The sequence below is a fragment of the Phodopus roborovskii genome, unplaced genomic scaffold (genome assembly GCF_943737965.1).
Source record: "Phodopus roborovskii unplaced genomic scaffold, PHOROB, whole genome shotgun sequence".
NCBI classification, from domain to species: Eukaryota; Metazoa; Chordata; class Mammalia; order Rodentia; family Cricetidae; genus Phodopus; species Phodopus roborovskii.
The window spans coordinates 46600479-46622717 of record NW_026126418.1 but is presented as its reverse complement, the minus strand read 5'-3'; the positions used below and the strand labels follow the sequence as shown (position 1 = coordinate 46622717).

The window sequence follows — 22239 nt, the reverse complement described above, 5'->3', positions numbered from 1 at the left end:
CAGAACATTGAATACATAATAAATAAACCACACACACACACACACACACACACATCATATATATATGATATCTATGGGAAAAAGTCTTTAAGATTGCTAAGAGTCCAGATCATCTAGTAACTAGTAATTCTTCATGAAATGTCCTGTGTACAAAGTTGTTGATTTTGACATTATTGAGAAAGATTAAAAAATACTTCAGTTCCACATTGGAGAAATAAATTGTGCCTTACTTACACAAAAGAGTATTATATGCCAGTAAAACTGTAGCTTTAAATAACTTTAGTAGGCTAATGGTACCATGTCACTTCAAAATACACATCTAGAGATTGTGCAGTAAGATCTAAGAAATACATATCTACAAATTTTCTTCATAAAGATCAGAAATACATTGAACATTAATCTCTAGATTGTATGATTTTTGGATAAAAGTGTTCTTTAAAGGTTTTAAATATATTGTGAAGTAGACATGTAGGAAACACCATATATAGCCTGTTTAAATGATGAAAACACAGATGCAGCTTTTACCTTAACTGCTGAGCTTTTTCTATATCTTTTTCCTTCTTTCCTCTTTGTCTTTCTGTAATCCAGGCTGGCTTCTCACTCTGGATCCTGCTGCCTCAGCTTCTGAGTGCTGGGATTGCAGGCTTTCTGTTCTGTAGCCCTTGTGAGTATCACTCATCCACAGAGGTTCTTAGGTTGATTCTGACACTTGTATCTTTTGAAGCAAACCTTATTTTCTGAGTCCTAGTTTCCCCATTTTTGGAAAAGTAATCACCATGCTCTTGTAGAGTGATGAGATAAGGAGAGAAAGTCACTATACTGGCATTGAACTTCCTGTGTTGGTTACTGTTTTCTCTTGCTGTCAGCGTGGGCCTCTGACGAAGCTACTGTGAACTACTGATTCTGTATTGCCACAGCATGTAACTTGCACAAAGTTTGGCAAGGATCCATTCTGAGACAGCATCTAATCTGTTGTCCAGAATGGCCTCAAATTCCTACGTTCTTCTTTCTTGACTCAGTCTTCTAAGAATTGGGATTACAGGCATCAGTTGCCACACTCAGCTTCATCTGTTTTGTTAACTGCTATATCCTTATGTCTGATTAGTGTAGAAACTTGGTGACTTTAGTAGCCACAGATTTGTTTTTTTCTTTTTTGAGTGTAGTCTAGTAGATAAAGAGTTAAACTTGTATGCCCTCTTTCTTTCTTTTTGGGTCATTTTCAGAAGTATCTTTATAGAATAGTAAAATTTGATATAATCCTAATTAACATTGCACATGTGGTTACTATTATTTTTCAGAGATTTATTTTGTTTTGTCTGTATTGGTGTTTGCCTGCTTTTATGTCTCTGCACCACATATATGTTTAGGGTGTGGAGTCTAAAAGAAGGTGTTGGATTCCCTGGTCTTAGAGTTACTGATGGATTCAGGATGTCATGTGGGTACTAGAAATCAAACCTGGTTCCCCTTGAAGACCAGCCAGTGGTTTTAACCATTGGGCCATCTTCCCAGCCCAGGTGTTTTAGTTTTTATTATTTCAGCTGTGTGTGTGTATGTGTGTGTGTGTGTGAGAGAGAGAGAGACAGAGAGAGAGAGACAGAGACAGTGTGGCAGTATGTAATTATGCATGGGTGCAGGTGTCTGCAGAAGCCAAAGGGATTAGACACCCTGGACATAGAGCTATAGGTTGTGAGCCCCCACCCCCAACGAAGCTGCTTAGATGGTCCAGTGCCGAGTGTTCCTAACCACTGAACCATTCCTCCAGCTCCAGAAGACTCATCTTAACTTCAGAAAACTCAATATACAGAAATCATTTTTGTAAATCTACTCTTAAAAACCAATGTAGATTTTTCCTCAGAATTGTGGTTTCTTCCAGAGGCAACACTAGTACTCCAATTGACGGCAGTACGTGAACGTAATCACTTCTCCCTTCCAGCCTGCTTTTTACTAATGACAAGAGGTCAATTTTTTTCCTGTAATGTGTGTACATACTGTTAGCTCTAACACTGATTGCCAAGTGGTTAACAATAAATTGATTTCAGTTTAACTAAGGGTTCTTCAGGAAAGCAATGGTCTGCATGAGAAAAATGTTCATTACCTTTAATCCTAGACACACACATAAATTAGCAAGCTTCCCCTGCCGATGCCAAATGAATCATACAGACTGAAAAGAGCCGTGCGCTTCTCATGTTGTACTGACTGTCACCAGCACTGACTCTTTAGGATGACCTTGCAGAACTAATCTTTCATAAGAAAACAAACTTTTTCTCGAGGGAGACTATGAATTAGGCAATTTAGAACTGATGAAAGACAATTCCAAGTGGATTTTTAAAATTTTATACCATTTGTTGGTAGTTCTGTCTTCCCTCTGTGCTTGTTAATTTTATGCTTGACACATATGTCTTCACTTAAGCAGCCCATTCTCTACAGGTTTCAGGTACGTGTCGCCTGGTAACTGTCACCTTCACCCTTTAAATGGCTTTTATTGCAGTCAAAGTTTCTGAGGGTCTCAGTAGTCGCACTTTTCTGACTATACTTCCTACCTAGGTTACTCAATATTAGAATCTTTTGCTTAGCTTATGTCTGTATTATTTGAAACCTGTCATGAGTTTTCCAGTCTGGGAGATGGTGTGTATAAATTATGTCAACATGAAAATATTTTGTTCCAACAGAAAGCCATTTATCAAACCAAAGCTTGGTATTTGAAGTTAATGCCCAATCTAAAGTGACTGGTTTTAAAAATTCTAAGGGGGCATCAATTTGGAGCTCCCACTCCCAGATTTTATAAGACATGAGACTGACTAGAAATTGTAATTTCAAAGGCAAATAAAGTTTAGTCCTTTGTAGAGATCCAAACAATATTGGACACTGTCAGCATGTCAGAGTGAAATTCACTTCCCATCTGGGACCCTGGATGTTGGTGGGAACTGTAAGGAAAGGCTGGATTTTGAATGAAGAGTGTTCTTTCCTGGCCTCTTTGACTTTAGAATACAGTGCTATGCAGGGCTGGCAGCCTTGCAGGGAAAGACTTCTTTCTTGTAGTTTACATAAAGAAGAGGCACTACTGAAGTTGATCAAAGATTTCTGTTTTATGTAAAATATTTTTGGTTTTCTTTTAAATAGTTGTTAGCCTCTTATCTCCTTACCCATTTGTATAAATCTTTGAAATGGTTTAAGAATGTAGTAAACGCAAGTCTACTACATGCTCTTAAAATATATTTGTGTAAGGATTTCTTGAAAATCGCTTAAATCAAATATGGCTTTTTTCCCCCTTAAGAAATTTCATTGCAGAACGTACCTTTAACACCTTTAACAACATATCTCTCTGTGAGAATCCAGTCAAATGTGACAGCTATGTAAAGATTTCTGTTACTTGACTTAAATATGACACTTTTTCTGGTCCTTTCCATTTCTTTAAAAACTTATGTTTTCTTGAAAGTGTACATTCAAACAATTGTTTTTAGCCAGCAATCTAAGGATTTTATTTTTGAATTTAATTTATTTATTTTATGTGGGGGGATATTTTCTCTGCATGTATGTCTTTGCACCTTGAGCATGCTGGTGTCCAAGGCGGTATTACATATGGTGTCACGTAGGTGCTGGGAATTGAATCCTCCTCATCTGGAAGAGGGGCTATTGTCATCTCTCTAACCCCATATGTGGGTTTTATTAATGTATGTTTGTTTGCAATTGCCTGTTCTTTCGAGTGTATTTGTGGTTTTGGTTTTAAATTGTACAGTGTGTTAGTGAAAATTCCTGGCTAAGATTTAGAAATATTTTTTTGCATCAGTGTGAGGGGCTTGACACAATACATTAGTGTCCTCTGTTTGAAAGATTCTCATTGCTAACCTATCCACTCCATTTGGCCAATCCAGTAATATTTCTATTTAGCAAGTAAGCAAAAGCGTACAAAAGACCAACCTCTCTTCTTCTTCCTGCACTTGTTGACACTCCTGTCACTTTGAAATAAGATAAGAAATCTCATATTTGACAAAGTGGCACAAGTTCATTTAACTAAACAAAGGACTTTGTGATTCCATTTTAGTTTCTAGACAGTTTGGCTTTACTTTCTTATATACTTCTCAGGTTTTCTACTGTGGGTTGTGCAAAATGTCAAATGTCCCAGGAAAATACTTTTCATAGACTCCAAGAAAGGTTGAAGAGTCATTGTTAATTGGCCATAATAAAAGAAATTACAGGCGTTTATTCCATTGACATTATCTAATGTGAATAGTCCAAAGTATAAAAACCAAAACAACTGAAAGACAATTAATTAGCCTTGCATTGTTGGATTGGGAGGGTTGCAGGATAATATTACCACATTCTCTCAGCACCTTATTTTTTTTTTTTTAACCATTTTTAAAAATTTTAGGAATTTCTATGGATTAGGGTAGAATAATAGTAGCTCATATCTTTCTGATTTGCTTACTTGTACATTAATGCCAAGCAGAAAAGAAATGTTTCTTTTTACTCCAGCCCTGAGAGTATGGGACTTCTTGATCCTGCCACCAGTGATGGCAGAGTTATTTTCTTCTTGCCTTGGGAGAAGATGACTATTGCTGGCACTACTGATTCACCAACAGACATCACACCCCATCCTATTCCTTCGGAAGAAGACATCAATTTCATCTTGAATGAAGTGCGGAACTACCTGAGTTGTGATGTTGAAGGTAATATAAATATTTCTGCCCTGTTTCTTCCCTCTTTGTTATCTACCAGACTTTCCCAAGCCTTTCTTGCCTTCAGCTTCAAATATCCCAAAACTTTGCATAATATAATCCTTAAACCCTTCCCTTCCACTCTCTTTTTCTCCCCTCCCCTCTCCTCTCCTTCGTTCCCTCCCTTCTTCCTCCAACAATCATTAACTAAGGAAATGCTCTACAGGCTTGCCTATAGCCCAGTCTTATAGGAACATTTTTCATTTGAGGTTCCCTTCTCTCAGATGACTCTAGCTTGTGTCAACTTGACGTAAAACCTGCTAGTATACCCAGAATACTATGCACCCCTCTTCCCATTTTATTTCTGGATGTTGCCAGGTTTTATACCTGAGCCTCCCCCTACTTCCAGACAGAGAGTATTATTATATATAGTCTAGGCATGCCTTGAACTCATGGCAACCCTCCTCTCCCAGTCCTATTGGAATTCTAGGAGTATGCCATCATGCCTGGTTCAGTTGTGTCATTTCATACTTAGATTGACCCTTAAATGACCTCTTTGTTTGTATCTAAACCCTCTCTTTCCATGTATTCTGTGGTCTACTGGTTGTACTATTTATCCTTAACAAGTTAGGCCATATACGTTTAAGCCCTTGTCCCTTTGTTTTAGTGATGACTTCTTATGAGATGTCCTTTCTACCATCAATCACATCTTGGCATAAATACTTCAGAAATCACCTGTCTTTTGGGGCAGTAGTCATACTGTTAGCATATCGTGACCATATATTCTAGCACTAGTCTAAGATGTGTTCTTGGAGCTCCCCATTGGAAGGGTGTCCTCATCTACAAAACTTGTTAGCTAATTGTTATTTTACTACTCATGATTGTTTTGAGCAAAAGTACTTTAATTAGCTATTGGTGGTTTCAGGGGTATTATTTTACAATTTAATAAATAGTTCTTTTTGATTGAAGACATTACAGGATTGATGGATTTCCTGACTGGTTTGTAGTTTTCTGTAATGATAGTAATTGATTGCATTAATTAGTTGTTAAGTCAAAAAGACCATGTTCTATGTATCCACATTTTCAGGACTATTGGGGGGCATACTTTCCCCCCAAACCTTCCCTCGTCTCATAAGGGTCGATCTGGCCAGGTTCACTTCAGTGGCTGTGCCTGTGGTAATGACACCCCAAGGTATGTGTGTGTGTGTGTGTGTGTGTGTGTGTGTGTGTGTGTATAGTAAGCTTGAGTGAGTCTTTTTCACACTTAGTTTTTCTAGGGAACAGGTATCTCTTGGCTCAGTATGCATTTCCCAGGCCATCTTGAACATAAGCACATTGAACCACTGAATCTTTCATACTTAGTGGGTTTTCTGGCAATACCCTTGACAACAAAGCAGATTTACTGACCATCTTCTTCTATGCTGTGGTGTGTTGTGTGTGTTTGATTTCTTGTTTGATTTCTCCCTAGGACCTGAACAGAAGGACCTATCACTTTCTCACCTTCTCCTGCCTTTCATATGTAAACCATGTCAGGCAGGGCGCTCTTCTTGTGGTAGAGCTCAGCCTTCAGAACTAAAGTTACTTTATGATTTCTTTGTGTGTTCATGTGTCTTTCAATTTTCCTTTTCTTTCCTTTTTTCCCCCTCTCATGGTAATCTCAGTGATCTCCATAGCATTCACCATTTAGTTCAATGTTCTCATTCTGTGGTAGTGATACCCACATAACTATTGGTTGTAGCCTCCAAGCTGCAAAGAACCTCTCCATATTTGGGGTCTCCCAGACCCAGTCACTGATTTCCTGCACCTCAGACAGGAAGCTCAAGATTTGGTGGTGATATTACTTTTCTCATCTTCCTATGATTTATAAAAAGAGTCTTCATCTATTTATATGAACAGTCTTACAATGTCATCTTCAGTGGAGGAATTATACTATTTTTGTCTGGATGCAGCACACTAGCATTTACAAATCTTTCTTCCCTATAAGACTGTTCCATTGTGTGATCATGTATTTTCCAACAAAACAAAGAGTGTTAGAGAATGGTTCAGATTACTGTCTTAGTTTAATTGATTTGTCTGCATAGTATTAGTTCAAATTTAAAGTAATGGATATAATTCTACTGTGAATAGAATCTCTTTGGATATTTGCAACAATAGCATACACTTATTAAATAAATAAAATCAGTTTTCACAACCAGTCTCTATGTTCCACACTTATTAGCATGGAAGGCAGCCGTGCTTTGTTTAACATCTCTATTTACGTTTTTTAAGCCTCCTTGTAATTTAAACTTGATAGTTTGCTTGTCCATTGTAGGTCTGGATTGAGCTTATATGTCTGGCTATGATTGTGTTTCACTATAATAATGAGTCCTCTTTGTATTTACTTGTATACAAAGTTTGTCAAGAGTAGGATTACTCTTGATGCGCTCTAGGATTGTGGGAACAAGGCATAGAATAAATTCAAGAGTGGAGATGAGTATGGACACTTTCTTAGGCCTTCCCATGGAAATGTAGTAAGGCTGAGAAATGCGGCTGCTTATTGTGCTAACAGACTGGATGTGCTGGAGACAGCAGTGAGTCCTGGAAAGCCATTGTGTCAAGGATGAATGTGAAAATTTGCTCTTGATAGGAGCTTTGCCACCTAACAGAGGTGGTGGCACTTTTGCTCTGCCTATAAATAGAGAAAGACTTGGACATTCCCACTTGGTTTCTAGAGCTCCCTTCAAATCCCTTGTCCTGTGGTTATCAGGAAAGTAGAGAAACTAACAAAGACCATTTCTTCTTAATTCTGAAGTTTACAAAAGTGGGTGAATACTACTGAGCAGCTCTTCGCTTAGTGACTTGGGGACAATCTTGATGAATATGTGTGTCCATTGGGTATAGTGTCTTAAGAAGTGACAGCTTTGTCAGCTGTGTGCAACCTTTCTGCTTAAATAGACCTTTATAATTTCTTTGCATTCTCATTTCTAGCTGACTGAACTCAGAATATTTGAGGAATTTCACTTAGACTTCATAAAGGGGAACAGTTAGCTGAAGCTCACTGCATCTTATGTTGAAGACTTTCATAATCGTGGGCTTTCTCTAGGTATTCTGGTGGAATCCAGTAGCCTCTTAGGTACCAAGGAAATGTGAAAGAAGCAAGTGTTGCCACTCTTCAGTCACTTTTTAATATGTTCACTTCTTCTGGCTGTCTTTCCCAGCTCTGCTGTCATTGAATATTGTATGTGTTTTGACACACAGCTGTGCAAGCATGTTGTCAGTCTTTCCCTCATTGCTTCTAAGCGATGTGATTCCTGCAGTAGATGAAGCTGGGATACAGTGTTTTCTTTTTCTCCTAGCTTGTAGTATTGGGGCATGATGAGTCTTAACTAAGTCTGGCTTTGATGTGACCATCTAAATACTGTACAGTACTTTGGCTAGTGGTTCTGGATTATAAAATATGATACAGGGTCCAGTACAGAGTGTATTGTTTCTCTGTTCATTTCAAGGAAGCTATCAGAAACCTTTAGGATGGTGTGTGTGTGTGTGTAGGTAGGCACAAGTATGGAAGGCAAAGGGCCACTTGGTCAAATTCGGTCTCCCTGTCTCCCTTTATGTGGGATGTAGGGACCAAACTCATTTTCCCCAGCTTGCACAGCAATTGGCTTTATCCTCTGAGCCATATTGGTAGCCAAAAGCTGTAGTTTTAAAGTCTTTTCCATTCATTGAGACTGATATAATCATATGAAAAGGTTTTATTAAGTGGATAAGTAAGTTCTGATACAGTTTCTGAGTCTCTTCAAATGGCTCAGTCCTTAAGGGAGAGAGGGAGAAGAAAAGTGTCAAATCGTAACACTCTGAGCTGCAAAGCGGCTGGTGCTCTTCTGTGGGATGCCTGGGGAAAGTTCTATAGAGCGTTTCACCTGTGGGGAATAAGCCCATGTCTTCTTTTACAATTTAGAAAGCTTTCCATTGACAGGCTGAAATTTCTAGATTACTTGTTTGTTCTTTGTTGAAATGGGTAACTGGTAGTTCTACAGTTCCGTGTTGAGTTAGGAAGAAAAATGAGCTTTTGAAAAACGTATCATTAAGTTACTGTGCAGAGTTTAAACAGAGGGATGCCGTGGTGGGGGAATCAAGCTACAACTGCAGCGGACTGCGAGAGACAGAGGACTCACTGGTCACTTCCCCAGGCGCACAGTGCTCAGGGTGCTTCTCCAGGCAGTCTCTGCACTTGCACATGGGCTTGCACATGTGCAATTAGTCGTGTTTATAGATTGCCTGTTATTCAATTAACAGCCGAGCTGGCCATATCAACTCACTGCAGACCTGCCTTTTCCCTGCCAGAGATTGTACTCGGGTTATCAACTTACACAGGCTTGGCTGTCTTCCAGCTGTTTAATTAGAGTCACGCGTCTTGCTTTTTCTAGTTTCATTAGTTTATAAATGTAATATGGTATTTTATTTCTGTGATTAACACTTCATTCCAGCAGGTTAAACACGGTGGTAGAGAAGTATTGATTTCTGACACTGTTTACCTGTATTCATTTAGATATTTTCACATGCAAGCATGAGAAAAAACATCCCGAAATGCTCACCTAAATAACTAAAGCCATGCAGAATCACGTGTTTAGGCTTAATTGTCACTTCCTGTGGCCTTTGTTTTCTGTTAATTTTAAAACAAACACTTGTCTTGCTAAGGTTGTAAGAGGAAAAGAATTGTAATCTGAAACAATCACATTGAGTTATTTTTTCAAGGAGCTGTGATGTTCTGTTCACCTTTGCTATTTCTATTTTATTCTTCCAATCATAGAGTAAACTGAACCAAGTGACATACTGGAAATGAATTTGCTAGAGTTTCATTATGTAGCACTGACTGTCCTGGAACTTTCTATATAGACTAGGTTGATTTCCAATTCAGAGATCTGCCTGCTTCTGTCTCCTGAGTGCTGGGTTTAAAAGTGTATACCACTGTTCCCAGTTATTTATTCATTACGTTTTAGCCAGGGTCTCATTTTGTAGCCCAGGCTAGTCTTGAACTCAAAGTTTAGTTCTGTATCAACCACCCAAATACAGGGATTCTGTACTTGAGATACCACTCTGGGTTGCTCAGAACCTATTTAGTATTCCAGCAAATATTGATAATTGTACATGGCCTTTCACTTGACACAACATTTAGAATATTGAGAGATCTTAGAATTTCCACTGCTAAAGACAAGACAAGTAACACGATAAGAAAAAGACAAAAGAGTTAATGGATTCTTGCTTAGCAGTATGAGTGGGATGAGGCTCAGTTCCAAGACACAAAAGCTCCAATTTGCTATTTTTTTCACAGACTTCCCTATAGACACTAGGTAGTTTTTGGTCACTATCTACTCTAGGCTACAGATGTATATAATAGTACCAGTTTCAGAATTATAATTTGAAAGGAAGTGTCTTATTTTGGGTTTCAATTGCTGTGTAGAGACACCATGACCACAGCAACTCTTATAAAGGAAAATTTTCTTTTTGGATTTTTTGAGACAGTGCTTGTCTGTGTAGCTCTGGCTGTCCTGGAACTCTCTATGTAGACCAGGCTGGCCTGAAACTCATTGAGACTCACCTGCCTTTGCCTTCCCAGAGCTAGGATTAAAGGTGTGTGCCACCAATGCTCTGCTCAAAGGAAAACATCTAATTGGGACAGTCTTACAGTTTCAGACTAATCCATTATCATCATGGTGGGTGGCATGTAGGCAGTCGGACATGATGCTGGAGGAGATGAGAATTCTACATCTTGATCCACTGGGAGCAGAAGCAACTTGTGTCAGTCACACTGACTATAGCTTGAGCAAAGCCACACCTTCTAATAGTGTCACTTTCTTTGAGGACTATTTTCTTTCAAACCACCATAGAGTTGAGTATAAATATTTTTCATTTCTTTGATCTCATGAGGTTAATAAGAAAGTGGTATTGTTTGGAATGTAAAATTAGGCCCATGAAGGCTAGTAGCATTAGGTATATAGGTATGAAAGCACAATTTATTTTATTTTATTTTGTCCTTCTGAGCAAATCAAGCTACTCAAATGTCAGTCAGTATCTGTGCTTTAGAGATGAGGGCAAGGTGGTGATCTTAATGTGACCAGCCATCTCATGATCAAATGGGATCAGCCTGCTTATGTTCTAGGGAGTTTTTAGGGACATGTATGTGAGCTATCTAAATTAATTGCATTTCACTTCCTTGGTTGTCTAAATCACATTTCCAAGGGTTAGTTGCTGCCCGCTGCAGCAGTTGGCTAGTGAATTGGACAGTGCAGACTTTAACCCACACTGCAAAAACAGTCTGTAGAACTGTCCTGCTCCTTGGAGTCTAGAGCATTTAAATATTGTAGAGAAGGACATGCTCAGTTTAATGGAGACACTGGGTTGGGGGGAGGAGGTTACAACTCATTATCCAATAAAGCAGGGATTCAGATATGAGAAGGCAGGAGTGTTTAGTGACTGGGCAATGGCTTAGGTGGACGTTCATTCTCTTTGCTCTACCACCTTCACGTCCATCCCCAGGACTGTTTCCATCCTGGTTATAGCATGGCTGTAAAGCTTGGGATGATGAGAAGACATACATGATGGTGACTTGTTATCCTGACTGTCATCATCTCCCTTAGAATCTCCTCCTTGAGTGAACTTTAATTTGGGTTTGTTTCACAATTGTGCAAGGTTTACATATTGGTTAAATAGATTATCAAGGGAGAAGTCTGTCATAGTTGCTTTTCCTTGAGAGTTAGAATTAAAGTTTCTACATTTAGTTGTTCTGTACTCCCTGGACAGAGCATACAAACAGCTGCAGCCAGGAGCTTGAGCCATCATTGCTGAGTTTGAGTGGTAGTGGGCTATAGACAACAAACTTTTTGTGCAAATAACATTTTGAGTAATCCATAAAAATCATTGTGTGAAGTATGGGAGGAAGTGGGCAGATAAAGGATAGGTAGATAGATAGGTGGATATCAGATAGATAGATAGATAGATAGATAGATAGATAGATAGATACATACATACATACATACATACATACATACATACATACATAGATGACTTGACCTTACTTTGGCTTAGTAATGTGAAAATCCTATAGACCATACAGAATACTTCATAGTTTAAGTAAAAATTTTATTGTCCTTAAAATATATCTTTCTGAATAATTTAATCCAAAATCCATTTGATAATTTTTTTCATTTTATTTTTTAATCTGTATTATCTCCTTTTTTTGCTTTGATCATATTTTCTGAGAATTTTATACATAAGTATAATCGGTACATTATTCTACACCATTCCCCCTTGAACTCCTATGTGCCTCACCCACTCCCTCTCAAAATGATGACATGTTTGTAATAAAAATTTCAAGCTAAACAGCCAAATGCTAAGATACCAAGTATAAAGAACTCTCCTGATTGTGAACTCTTTCTTCTTGATGATGAGTCTAAGGACCAGTCCCAGGAGTAAGGATGGAGGTGAGATTAGTTACTCCACCATCCTTCATGAGTGAACTCCTTGAATATCTCAGGTTCCTCTGTTTCAGACAGTACAGCAGATGTGTTTTGGGTTTGGAGGCACTGGTTTCTGTGGGTTATTCTTTGCCACCGTTGTTTGTGGTCTTCATGTCCTTTGCTCATTCAAGCAAGTTATCTTTGTGTCTCAGAATTCCTACCCAGTTCAGGTTACTTTCTCTGGTCTCACCTGTGGCTCAAAACCCCTGCTGAGTGCTTTCCTGTGCATTCATATTTTTGTTAAAATGCTTTTTGATTTCTACCAGTGAGAAGAGGGGATGTCCTGGCAGCATGGAGCGGTATTCGTCCCCTTGTTATCGATCCTAAGTCTGCAGACACTCAGTCTATCTCCCGAAATCATGTTGTTGATGTCAGTGAGAGTGGCCTCATCACAATAGCAGGTATGGGGGCAGGGAAGCAACCTCATTCATTGAATTGTCCCTTTTTGCTCTAATGAACAAGTACTTGGTTTTTATGATTCCTGGTAGAACCTCATTTGCCAAATTTCCTGCCCAAAGGCGACTACTGTTATTATTGGCAAATGGTTAATTATAAGGCAAATTCAGAATGTCAACTTAATAGTGTAACAATTTCTTTGTAGGTGGGAAGTGGACGACATATCGTTCTATGGCAGAAGACACCGTGAATGCAGCTATCAAAGTTCACAACTTGAATGCAGGTCCTAGTAGGACAGTGGGGCTGTTCCTTCAAGGAGGCAAAGATTGGAGCCCCACACTCTACATCAGGCTTGTCCAGGACTACGGGCTTGAGAGTGAGGTTTGTGTACATTGCCACACTACCTTGCTTTGATGGTGTCAAGATCACATTCAGCAGCTATGGTGTGGCCTCTCTGATTTAGAGTGACCTTTTGCCATGCTTACTACTCTTATGTCTGCAAAAGAAAACAGGAAAAGATGATCCAACTTTATTATAGTTGCCTAAAAAGTGGCACACATTTAGTTTCTCTTTGCAATTTGCAATTTATTTGGTTTGCTTCTATCATACAGATTTCCCCAACTTCTTTGCATTGTGAGTGTAAGAAGGGCTGTTCTTCAGAAGGGCCAAAGTGAAGCTGAAGCTTCATCCATCACAGATCTGGTACTGCAGGAGTGCTGAGTCAGCGCTGGCCTAAGCATTCAAACCCAATGATTTCCTCCCACAGTCCAAACCTAATACTTCCTTAGGACTATTAGTTACAGGCCTTGAGAAAACAGCATGAGAATGTTGTGCTGTTTTTTATTTTGCACTTTAAAGGAATGACACTCTGAATACCTGTCTAATGCAGTTTTATTTCTATAGGTGGCACAACATCTTGCCACCACCTATGGTGACAAGGCTTTTGAGGTCGCCAAAATGGCAAGTGTGACTGGAAAGCGGTGGCCCATTGTTGGAGTTCGTCTTGTGTCAGAATTTCCGTACATCGAAGCAGAGGTATGTGGTGGTCACAGGAATTTCCCTTGTTTTGTATCTGTACTTTGCCATTTGTCTGTTCGTTGTACTTTTAACATTATACACTGCTAAGTTTTAAAGCACACAGGTCTGGAGTAGAGTTTCCAGCTGTCACAAATGTTTAATAGTAATGTTGACAGTGGTAATAGTATGAGTGTGAATTCCAGAGTTTGTTCAGAGAAGCAGGAGTCTGTAAATTTGGTTTCACGTGCCAGAATCTGTAGCTCTTTATGTCCATATCCCTTCTGTCTTCACTGGTTCCTTTTGTCCTCCTGCTTTGATAGTTTCTCAGAAATTTGTCTTATTTCTCGGCTTGCTTTCTCATACCATGAAACCAGAGACCATGCTTTGTATATCTGAAATTCATTGTGCCTTAAATCTTAGTGTCCAGTAAGCTCCACTTGTTGGTCTCTAAGGCAGAAAATACAGCCTAAGGAGTTGAAGCTGACTTTTCTGTCCACGTGCTTTGCATATTCAAACATGTAAATGAACGCTTCCATTATGCATTAGCAAAGAAAGATTCCTGTGGATGGTGAGAGGTGATGCTGTTTGCATGTCTGTGCCTCATTTTACTTAGGAAGAAGGCATTCATTCTTACCCAGCTTACCCCATTTCCCACCCCCACTGTGGTAGACAGAGGGAGGGCCTGTGCTGGGCCACAAGGATGTCTGTGTGGACAGAGAAGCAGAGCAGCTGGAGAAATATCAGCTTTTCTTCAAGCACCTTTTTAAATGTAAACATTTGCTATTTTAAAGGAAAGAGTCAAACTAGCAATTTTTCTTTAATTTAGGTGAAATATGGAATTAAGGAATATGCCTGCACCGCTGTTGACATGATTTCACGTCGCACCCGCCTGGCCTTTCTCAATGTCCAGGCTGCAGAAGAAGCCCTGCCCAGGATTGTTGAATTAATGGGCAGAGAATTGAACTGGAGTGACACCAAGAAACAGGTATTGTATAAAAAAGCCTTTATAACTATAGTTCTGCTTATAAACGTGTAACAGCTTGGTATGTTTGTAAAGTTTGATTGTAGTTTTAGGTTTCTTGCTCACTGCTGTATTATACATACCTAATATTCTTATGGTAATTTCACTGTTACAGAAATCTAGAGAACACTTTTAACTCCCTGATCATAATTCATGAGAAAGAGAGATACAAACACAATGGTTGGGTGCAGCTCTATTTTGGTCTCATTGAAGACACTTTTAGAATACCATCAGTGGAGTTTCTATTCTTGGTAATCCTTTGATAAAAATAGTGGTTTCCCTGCCTGACAATCATGATCTTATTATTTGATGTATCACTTAGTATTTTAAAAGATGAGAGGCCTTTACAATATGAAGAAAAACTAAAGTATCATTTGATATATTAATTTTCAAATTAAAAAAATTCCAATGATGCTTGTATATCCATGAGGGCATAAACACACACACACACACACACACACACACCCACACCCACACACCCACACACACACCCCACACCTGGGCTTGTGGTAATACACAGAAAATCATCATTATCTTCTTCGTTTTCCTTCCTCCTCCATCATTCTCCTCCTCCTTCTTTAATTAGGGCAAACTATTTTCATGTGCAGAGGGTTACACAAATTATTTACAAACATTGTAAAAACATCTTCATTTATTGGGTCCTATTCTTTCTTTAACTGAATCTGTGAAACTTTTTGTGATATGTCCCTGATTAATCCTGGGCAAACTCACCAAGGATGTCCACACTTTGTGACACAATCCATGTGTCAGCTCTTGTAGCTCACTGTATTTGGCCAGGTAGTTGCTTGCGTTTGGCACAGCTGATTCAACTCCCCCTTTTGAATTGTTTGTTGGGAGAAAGTTGGCAGTGTGGTCCAGGCTGGTTTTGAAGTCTGCATCCTGCTTTTACCTCTGAGGTTTTGGGATAGTAGGTGTATCAGTGATGCCTGGCTTGAACTACTTTTCTGTACCCAGGAGGAAGATTTCTTTTGAGTCACTTCTTAGCTCCTTCAAGTCCTGTCCCTAGAGCCTTCTTCATACCATAACAACTCATTGCCCTTCAGTTGCTCAGGTCGAAATTTTAACATCATACTTTGTCTTACCCATATCCCATCTAAAGGCACTCAGACAATCTTACTATCATCATCTTCAAATCATGGTTGAGTCTCACCCTTTCTTATTGCCTTTCATTATTGTCACCTAAATATAGGCTGCTGGTGTGACTCATGATCATTGTACTGGTTTCTCTCTAAGTAAGCTAGTGTTCCCATCTTAACAATTTTGGAGCATTTTGTCAGAATATAACCCAGACTTACCATTGGATATGGTAAGGTCTTAGCTGGATGTACATTTTTAAATTGGCTTTTGCTATATTAGATATGATCATGAAAGACTTAATGCTGGTAGGTGAGGAAAGTGGCCCTGAGATTAGCGTAGGAACACTTCAAAGTATAGAAACTGGAGCAATATGGAAGGCTATAGGACAGATAGAAAAAAACAGCTGCTAATGTTGGGGGAGTTGTAAGAGGCCTAAGGTAACTGTGACTTAGAAAGCAGCAGTATGTTAGGACTATTGTAATAGAAATACTGTCAGTGGGTGCTTCAAATAGCACACATTTATTTCTCAAATTCATTTCTTCACTTTCTAACATGAAGCCAAGGTCAAGGCACCACAGATCTAACCACCTTTTATTGTTCACGGACTGAAGGCTCCTTGGCATATTCACGTATGTAGTGACTAAGCATTATTGCACATCTTGTCATGTGCTGATGGTTCACACAGGATTGGGCATGTGGTCTAACCTTCAAGTGTTCAGAGTATGATGTAGATTCCTAAAGGTGCTGGGAAATGTGGTTGAAAGGGTAGCTTTAGAAGTTTGACTTAATTGCATTTTTCAAAGGCACAGTAGTGCCTTGTCTTTAAAATTCTACTGTAGTGACTCTAAGGTCATGTTTTGAAGTGAATTGATGGTAGAAGTCTCAGGTTGGTGCCTCCATGTCCTCATTGTGTCTGTGTGAAGAGTAGCCTGTCTTTGGAGTCCACTGGGTAGCCCAGGCAAGCCTGGGACTCATGATTCTATTGCCTCAATGTCTAAGAGCTGGGATTACAGGCATGTACTGTCATGCCCAGCTGCAAAGGGGTGGCCTTCACCCTAATTTTATAGTTGAGGAAGCAGACCCAGTTTCTGTAAGCAGTAAATTGTAGAGGTGGGTTCACAACCTGTCCCCTGACCCCCTCCTGCTGCCTCTCTACTGGCTTATAACTCTTCCAGTTTTTTAATCTTAGTTCTTCATGGACACAACAGAAGAATATTACTGCTTATCATTTTTTTTTCTGTATAGAAGAACCAGGGATATGTTCTTAAAAAATTATAGTTGCAATGATTAGATAGGAGCATATTTTGTACTAGGAGGTAGGAAAAAGAGAATTCTAAAAACCAGTTGTGCTTAACATTGCCAAGTAAACTGATTTTTTTACTTTATTCCAAACTTTATGAGTAGACAGAAATTCTTAGGAATACTCCTAATCTCCTTAAAGTAACAAAAGCTAAACAACTAAAGATATTCAGTTTCCGAGGCACAGGAGCTTAACGAGAACAGTGGACAGTCTGGAGAGCACAGAAGAGATGGAGGGGAAAAAAAAAAAAAAAAAAGAATTAAAAGGTTAGAAAGTTGTACTTCTGAGAAAAGGTTAAAAGCATTGGGATTATTTAACCTGCAAAAGCGAAAGAGGAACAGGGTGATAAATAACTCTGCTTAGATGAATTGTGTTGTTTCTACGGTCAATACTTAATGAGTGACCCGTATACTGAACATGGTGCCAAATAGTTTAGGGGAATAATAAATAGCTCATAGTTTCAAGGACCTTGAACTCAAACTGCATGGATGCAACACATGTCAGAAATGTTGGTATATTTTCAAAGCTTACAAATATACTTACAGACATTGTTCTTTGAGACTGAAAGCCAACTAACTGCGAAATAATAGAATAGGCAGGACAGCACGGTCTGGTGAGTTGGGTAGTGATGGAGGGAATAGGAAAGGACATGAAGGGAAGTGCCATCGCCAACCTGTGTACTCCTGGGTGTGAATTAATTGATGTGTGTTAAAAGATGATTGCATGGTCAAGCAGGGGAGTTTTTTCATTAAATAAGTAAAAAAAAAGTTTTAGTTCAGATGACTTGGAGCTTTTTACATGCTATGTGTTTTGTCAGTTCCAACAGAGACACTTCCTTGGAGACCTCAAACTAAGCTTGCTTTTCGGGAGGGCTGAGCAGGAAAGGGCATAGGAATCATGCAGAACATATTTAGGGAAATGCTGTCTGGAAAGAGGTAGATATTGTGGTTTTCATGTAAAGCCACTTAGTAAAATCATATCCCAAGTTGCAGTGTGATTTAGATGGCCACCTTGCCTTGTTTGCGCAATCTATAATAGAAACACAAAGTTAGGGAGCTACATTGTAATCTGGAGGATTTCATTGTTCTTTGAAGTATCATGATTATTTGGCCAAGTGTACATAAACTTCACTAGCAGTAAAGGAATATGAATTGAGTAAGAGATTGTCATTGGAGGGAAGGCTCAGAGGCAGCATGTCCAAGAACATGAATTGTAGAATAGTTTATATTAAGTGGCTAGGAACAATTGATCAGACAAGGAAATCTATTTTAAAACCATGACTGGTGAATTTTCTTGTGTGAAGAGAGAAGTCTGCCAGTGTAGAATGCCATTGGAGATAGAGACTTCATATTTTATTTAACCACACAGATGTTGATGTTGGTACATTTTTAGTTTTTAAGTTCGGCATTATAGCATGCATGATGTTTTATTTCCTTTGCTGAATCTGTTTCTGAAGAGGAAGGAGGTAGAAAGGAATAATCTCAGAAACAGTTTGTCTTCCTAAGAAAACAGCTCCAAGCCTTTCTGCTGCCATGGCTTGCTCAGTGGTTTAGTTTCCATGTGCCTCACTTCATGGTAATTTCAGTTTCACATTTGCTATTTGGGGCCTACTGAGTTTGTAACATTTTTTTAATGTGAAGTTGGGGAATTTAAGATATATATTTGCTTCTTTTCAGGTGATAGTGCATGACAACATTTTAGTGGTTTAAGCTGTAGAGATGACTTGGCTATTAAGAGGGCTTTGGAGCTCTTGCAGAACATCCCCACACCCCAACAGGGCAGTTCACAATTTGTGTAATAACTCCAGCCCCATGGAATCTGATGCCCTCTTCTGGACACCATGGGCACCCCACACATGCACATACACCTTCACATACCCACATGCCCCTCACACATATCAACATGATTAAAATAAATCTTAAAATCCATCTCAGTGGCATATCATAGCCCTAGATCTTACTTGTTTTTGTGACATGTTCTCTCGATGTAGCCCTTGTTATCCTGGATCTCCATTTCTAAACCAAACTCACAGAGATTTGCCTGCCTCTGCCCCGTCTAACACTGGCACAAAAGGTGTGTGCCACCATATCCAGCCCAGTCATCATTTGATGTCTCTCCTTCATGTCTAAATTAGCTTGTGTCTGTTTAAGCCATGTTTATTCTCAGGGAACAGGAACGAGAGACAGAAAGGTAAGACGTCTCTTTTTAAGCTATCAGTCAAAAGTGGAATATCTTATATCCATTTATGTCCTATTGACCAAAGTAAGCCACATGGCTGAAGCTGATAAAAATGGGATTAAGAAATATATACACAGGGGATGTGTGTGTGTGTGTGTGTGTGTGTGTGTGTGTGTGTGTGTGTGTGTGTGTGTGTACGCACGCATGCACATTTATACATGTGAGACAAGACACATGCAAATAGTATACTCTATAATACTTTAGTCACCTGAGGTAGTTAGATGGGAGAGTGACAAAATAGAAGCTAACGGCAGTGCTTGTGCAGTGGTGAAGGATATCCATTTTCATGCTGACTCTGTAGTATCAGGCCCCTGACAGAACTTCCACACAGGCGCTGCAAGTCATGATAGAGTAGATATTCAGGTCCTATATAGTTTACTCTTATTTGCTTTCTGTGTCATCAAGCTTTAGGAATTTGTAGAATCTGATAGTCAATAGCAAGCAAGAGTACACTCTGGTAAAAACAAAACAGCAGTACTATAACGTGTAGACTAGGAATCCTTATATTGTGGAGAAACAGTCAAGCACAGGATACGACATGCTCTATGACATTTAAGAAAAGATGAACTGAGCCCAAGGCCCACCAGATGGTCCCTGGAACCAGAGGGCAGGGAAGCATCAGGCAAATGCAGGTGGACATGCGGGATGTGTAAGGTTACAGCAATGTTCTGTAACAGAGCATATTAGACTGTGTCTTAAGTTGCACAACTTAAGGAGTGGTAACACTACACTAAAACTGGGTTCTGGTTCAGCGATAACCAGTTTCTGGTGATAAAAAATAAAGAGGGGAAATATCAGTAGCTCCTATAAATCTGTCAACTTTGTGTATTTGTCTTCTTTTTCAGGAAGAACTTGAAACAGCCACAAAGTTTCTGTACTATGAAATGGGCTATAAATCTCGCTCAGAACAACTCACAGACCGTACTGAAATTAGCCTGCTGCCTTCAGACATTGACAGGTACTTCTAATAGCTCTTCCTCTGGGTCTCTTCCATGTCCTTTTCCTCTTTCTCCTCCCTCTTTTATGTAAGTCTGTTGCCATGATTCAACTTTGTGTTGCAGGTACACGAAGAGATTTCATAAGTTTGATGCAGATGAAAAGGGCTTTATTACCATTGTTGATGTTCAGCGTGTACTAGAGGTAATACACTTTTTTTTTTCATTATCACCTTCAGATATAGAAGTATACAACGGTAATATTTATTAGCATTTTTTACATCATATTTTTAAACTTTTGGATAGTCTAGTCTTTACATTGGAAGAAGGCTACATGTTATTTTTAGCTAAATCCCACTCTGTGCTCTTCTGTCTAGAATATCAATGTGCAAATAGATGAAAATACATTACATGAAATTCTCAGTGAAGTCGATTTGAACAAAAATGGACAAGTTGAACTCAATGAATTTCTGCAGGTGAGTTGTGATGAGACAGATGTATTTGTGTTTGCTTTTGCTTGTCACTATCCTAAGAATGAAATTCTTCAAACTACTCACTCACTAGTCACTTCATTCTTAAAGTATAGCTTGAGCCAGCAACAGTCAGTTGGTCTGTCTGCCCTCGAGGACAAGGCTGTTTATGTCTGTTCATTTTCATTCTCTTTGTAAGAGGTATCAGCTTTACTGGCTAATATAGATTTAATCCAAGTTAATTGTGGCTTGCAGAATTGCACAAGAAGTGTTCTTTTTAAAGCATGGTATCATGGAATGCAATTGCTAGACCATTGCTACACTGAGAGGCAACATACTATTTCTGGTATTGAAAGTCATTGTTATTTTTTTAAATGGGAGATATTATAACCTATAGTTTTATTCATTAAAGAATCATATTCACTTAAGAATATATGTACTCAATCCTTACATGTTAAAGAAGCAGAAAAGCAAATGAGAAGAAATTCATACTCTGGGGTCAAGATGGCAAATGTAGACATTTCTATTTCTGATGCTTAAGTAACCAAAGTTTCAACTGTTCAATCATTATAACTGTGAAGAAAACACATTTTGTTACTGTCACTTCACACTAGATGCTCTACATTACCCCTTACTAATTCTGTAAAGGAAAGAAATTCAATACTTTATCCCTAGCTGTCCATAGGACTCTGATCATTTGAAGAATGCTTTGGTTTCCAGGCAGCCAGGTTGTTTTCTGTACTGTTTCTTGGGCAGGTCTTTCAAATGAATGCCAGGTCTTGCTTGCACCATGGCAATGATGAATGCTGAACATGAAATAAATTAATGCTGGGATTTTGGTCAATGTCAGCCCTTTCTTCACTGTGTCAAGTTAAACAAACAAGATCAAGGCAAAGGAAATGGTAATTGTCTCTCTAGAGATGAGCTGCAGATAAGAGCATTGTTGAATCTAAATGCAGAAAAATTTCACAGGCTGTGTCCAGCATTACAAAAAGAATGCTTCGTTCTTTAACTAACTCTTTCACTAAATGCAGATTTTAAATTGAATTTGAGATTTATGGTTAGGAATTAGAAAATATCTAATGCCTCTTTTTGTTTTGCTGGGGAATATTGTCTCAGAATTTTAGAAAACTCTTCTTCAAAGAAATAGCTTATGCTTCCTTTCCTTCTTGTTGTAAATAAACAACAGCATTTAGATTTGGACACCCCAGAGTTTAGAAACAATAAGAATCTAATTTAATGGATGTGCTGTGTGAGTTGGGTCTTAAGAAATTTTCTTGAGTATAGTAGAGCTAAATACATAGGAAATAATTTAAACCACCTACAGGTTTTCTTGTAGAGTTTTTAAATCATTGAGTATTTCCTGTCCAGTTCTAAATGAAAGCAACCATTCATGCCTTCAGTAAGGTAAACAGCATAACTTCCAAGTTATAAAACTTTTTCTCATGAATTCTAGTCGCATCTAGATATTATTTTTTCTTGTAGTGTGTTTTTCAGATACATGTAATACTTAGTGTTGAGGTTGGTACAAGAAACACTACTCGTGGCCGAGAGAGATGCCCGTGTCTGACAGTTGTTTCCTCTGATGAATTACAAGGGTCTCCCAGAATCAG

The 22239-nt window shown here is 38.8% G+C and overlaps 1 protein-coding gene across 2 annotated transcripts in view; it reads left to right on the top strand.

Moving 5' to 3' along the window:
* Gpd2 (glycerol-3-phosphate dehydrogenase 2) overlaps nucleotides 1-22239 on the top strand; it is a 128928-nt gene that overhangs the window by 102108 nt on the left and 4581 nt on the right. For both annotated transcript variants that reach the window (XM_051184669.1, XM_051184670.1), the window contains exons 9-16: nucleotides 4474-4667; nucleotides 12418-12552; nucleotides 12753-12928; nucleotides 13451-13582; nucleotides 14391-14549; nucleotides 20067-20179; nucleotides 20283-20361; nucleotides 20534-20632. In XM_051184669.1, the coding sequence (XP_051040626.1) occupies nucleotides 4474-4667; nucleotides 12418-12552; nucleotides 12753-12928; nucleotides 13451-13582; nucleotides 14391-14549; nucleotides 20067-20179; nucleotides 20283-20361; nucleotides 20534-20632 (1087 nt within the window). The remainder of the gene's footprint in view (nucleotides 1-4473; nucleotides 4668-12417; nucleotides 12553-12752; nucleotides 12929-13450; nucleotides 13583-14390; nucleotides 14550-20066; nucleotides 20180-20282; nucleotides 20362-20533; nucleotides 20633-22239) is intronic.